The sequence below is a fragment of the Bison bison genome, unplaced genomic scaffold (assembly GCF_000754665.1).
Source record: "Bison bison bison isolate TAMUID 2011002044 unplaced genomic scaffold, Bison_UMD1.0 scf7180017864249, whole genome shotgun sequence".
Taxonomy (NCBI): Eukaryota; Metazoa; Chordata; class Mammalia; order Artiodactyla; family Bovidae; genus Bison; species Bison bison.
Genome location: NW_011494821.1, coordinates 377,790 through 380,759, shown reverse-complemented (window position 1 = coordinate 380,759; position 2,970 = coordinate 377,790). Strand labels below are relative to the sequence as shown.

The window sequence follows — 2,970 nt, the reverse complement described above, 5'->3', positions numbered from 1 at the left end:
CTATCGCGCCCAGTCAGAGCCCCTCTTTTGCAGGCCCCGCTAGAGAAGTCTGTTGAATGACCACACCCTCCCTGTCTGAGACCCCACGGGAGCCCACCGTCTCCTCCTCAAACCCGGTGTTTCTTTGGGCTCCCCTCAATCTTCCTTAATACCGTACATTGCAGGGGCAGGGGTTTGCTGTATTCACTCTCCTGTAAGAGGCTCCTTTCTAAAGCCAACACATAAATTTTCGCTGTCCCGGGTCCCCCGACGACCTAAGTCACCCAACGACTTAGTCACCCATGTTTCCCATCTCAACATCCCCAACCTCCTCCCCAATATCAATGTCCCACCCTCGGTTCCACTTTCAGTGGCCCAAGACCCCTTACTTTACGACCACCCAAGCGTTTCCGAGGTCCCGCCCTGGAGCCGGAGACCCCGCCCCGGGTTCGCCATCTGGAAAGCGAGGAAGGAAGGATACAGACCCAGGCGTTCACCCCACCTCCACCCCCGCCCCCGACATCCCGGCCAGATAAAGGAGCCGAGGCCAAGAGGGGAGAGAGACCCCGCCCCCCTTGAGAAGAGAAGCTGAAGCCCCTGCAGGACGGGGGTAAGAACCAGAGACTGAGGGAGGCAGACTCCTGGGTCCCTTAAGAGGGTTGGGGCTTGTTGATGGTAGGAAGACCGAGGCTCAGAAATTGGGCTAAACTAGGGATCCAGGACTAGAGAGTGGAATTTCGTGGTTCGGGGAAGGGAGCTTCGATTGGGATATGGAGGGATGAGGACCACAGGTCGTCTGAGGTCTCCAGGCAGGATCGTACACCTGAGACCAGGCTCGCGGTGAGGCAGAGGGGAAATGGGGATACTGGAAGGGCATTGGGAGTCTAAGTAAGGGCGCTGCAGACTGGATTCCCAACGCTTGCCATCGACGCAGCGGTGTGGGACACTTCAACTCGCTCCAAGCGCTGTGGAATCTTAGAGGAGGAAATCGGTCGATACTGAGGTTGAGGGCTGACAGAACGAGATGAATTAAGTAAAACTGCGTGAGCCGGGGCCGGGGGCTTTCCCCTGCACCTCAGGAGGAAGAGGCAAACTGCGGAAGGGAAGGCGTCTTGGGACGACAAGGATCCCTGAGCCCTTTCCTTGGCACCCGCAGGCCTCCGTCGCTATGGGTTCCACCGCTACCCCGGAGGGAGCGCTGGGCTACGTCCGCGAGTTTACTCGCCACTCCTCCGACGTGCTCGGCAACCTAAATGAGCTGCGCCTGCGCGGGATCCTCACTGACGTCACGCTGCTGGTTGGCGGGCAACCCCTTCGAGCTCACAAGGCAGTTCTTATTGCCTGCAGGTTCGAGGGGTGGCTCATGGAGTGGGGTGGGACCAAATGGGAAAGGGGCGGGGCTATAAGGCCTTTGGGAGGACACGGAAGCCAAGCCTTCCACAAACAGGAGGCGGAGCGACAGGGAATTGAGGGAGGGGTGAGAGTTAGGGAGGCGGGGCTTCTTATAGGAGCAGGGCTTTCGACAGGGTAGAGTTCCCCTTGGTTCCCCAGCCCGTAACCCGACATATCTTCCCTCTCTCCAGTGGCTTCTTCTATTCAATTTTCCGAGGCCGTGCAGGAGTAGGGGTAGACATGCTCTCCCTGCCCGGGGGCCCCGAAGCCGGGGGCTTCGCTCCCCTTCTGGACTTCATGTACACTTCGCGCCTACGTCTCTCTCCGGCCACCGCACCAGCAGTCCTCGCGGCCGCCACCTACTTGCAGATGGAGCATGTGGTCCAGGCATGCCACCGCTTCATCCAGGCCAGGTGAGGGAGCCCCAACTTGGTGTTCCTCGTGGGTGAAATGGCATCCCAGGTGTCAAGGGCAGAGGCCAAGATTAGGGAATAGCACTAATGTCCATCGCACTTTTTCTCAGCTATGAGCCTTTGGGCATATCTCTGCGGCCCCTGGAGGCAGAACCCCCCACGCCGCCAACGGCCCCTCCGCCAGGCAGTCCCAGGCGCTCGGAAGGGCACCCTGACCCACCTACTGAGTCTCGCAGCTGCAGTCAAGGGCCCCCAAGTCCACACAGTCCAGACCCCAAGGCCTGCAACTGGAAAAAATACAAGTTCATCATACTGAACTCTCAGGCCTCCCAAGCAGGGAGCCTGGCGAGGGAGAGTTCTGGTCAACTTTGCTCCCAGGCCCGGCTCCCCAGTGGAGATGAGGCTTCCAGCAGCAGCAGCAGTGAAGAAGGACCCATTTCCAGTCCCCAGAGCAGGTACAGAAACTGGAAACCACCCCATCCCACCCCAACCCCAGAATTTGTAGCAGTAGCCTCAGCTCAAGAGGCACAACCATTGGGCCTGAGTGATCAGTAACAGGAAGTGAGGGAGTGGGCTTCACCTTAGGGAGCTGGCCAGAGGCCAGGCTTACTTGGTGAGGTACGCCCTTGGCAATACAACTGGATAGGGTACATTGGTCAATACCCCACCATATGATGTCTCCTAATCATTTTTCTGGGCCTTGACATCTGCCTAGGCTTTCTCCAACTGCTGCCACTGTACAGTTCAAATGTGAGGCTCCAGTCAATACCCGCCATCAGCTCACACCCCAGGCTCCAGAGACCACTGGGTCACCTTCTGGGAGGGCTCATCCACCACCAGGTAAGAGCCTCTCCTTCTACCCCCTTGGCTTTTCTCCTGTGGCTACTCAAGGCCAGTTGGGGCCAAAAGACCTCAGGGAAGGCCTAGTCCATTTTCAAATTAGAATCACCTAGAGAGTGTTTTTAAATCCCATTGTGCAGGTCACACCCCATAGATCGGAATGTCTGCAAGTGGAAACCAGGCATCAGTATTTTTTTAAAGCTTCCAATGAGCAGCAGTGTTTGGGAACTTCTGGCGTGTTCCCATCCAGGGCTGAGTGGTCAGCCCAGGGCTGGCAAAGCCTCTCTGGCAAGCTGTCATCCAGGGTGGTGCAAGAGAGAAGAGAGGAGGGACTCCCTGGTGGTCC

At 57.9% G+C, this 2,970-nt stretch overlaps 1 protein-coding gene across 2 annotated transcripts in view; it reads left to right on the top strand.

Moving 5' to 3' along the window:
• Positions 1 to 456: 456 nt before the first annotated feature.
• The window catches only part of BCL6B (B-cell CLL/lymphoma 6, member B), a 6,142-nt gene continuing 3,628 nt past the window's right edge, over positions 457 to 2,970 (top strand). For both annotated transcript variants that reach the window (XM_010847360.1, XM_010847359.1), the window contains exons 1-5: positions 457 to 589; positions 1,136 to 1,326; positions 1,563 to 1,784; positions 1,895 to 2,239; positions 2,500 to 2,624. In XM_010847360.1, coding sequence (XP_010845662.1) covers positions 1,148 to 1,326; positions 1,563 to 1,784; positions 1,895 to 2,239; positions 2,500 to 2,624 — 871 coding nt within the window. In that variant the 5' untranslated portion in view covers positions 457 to 589; positions 1,136 to 1,147. The remainder of the gene's footprint in view (positions 590 to 1,135; positions 1,327 to 1,562; positions 1,785 to 1,894; positions 2,240 to 2,499; positions 2,625 to 2,970) is intronic.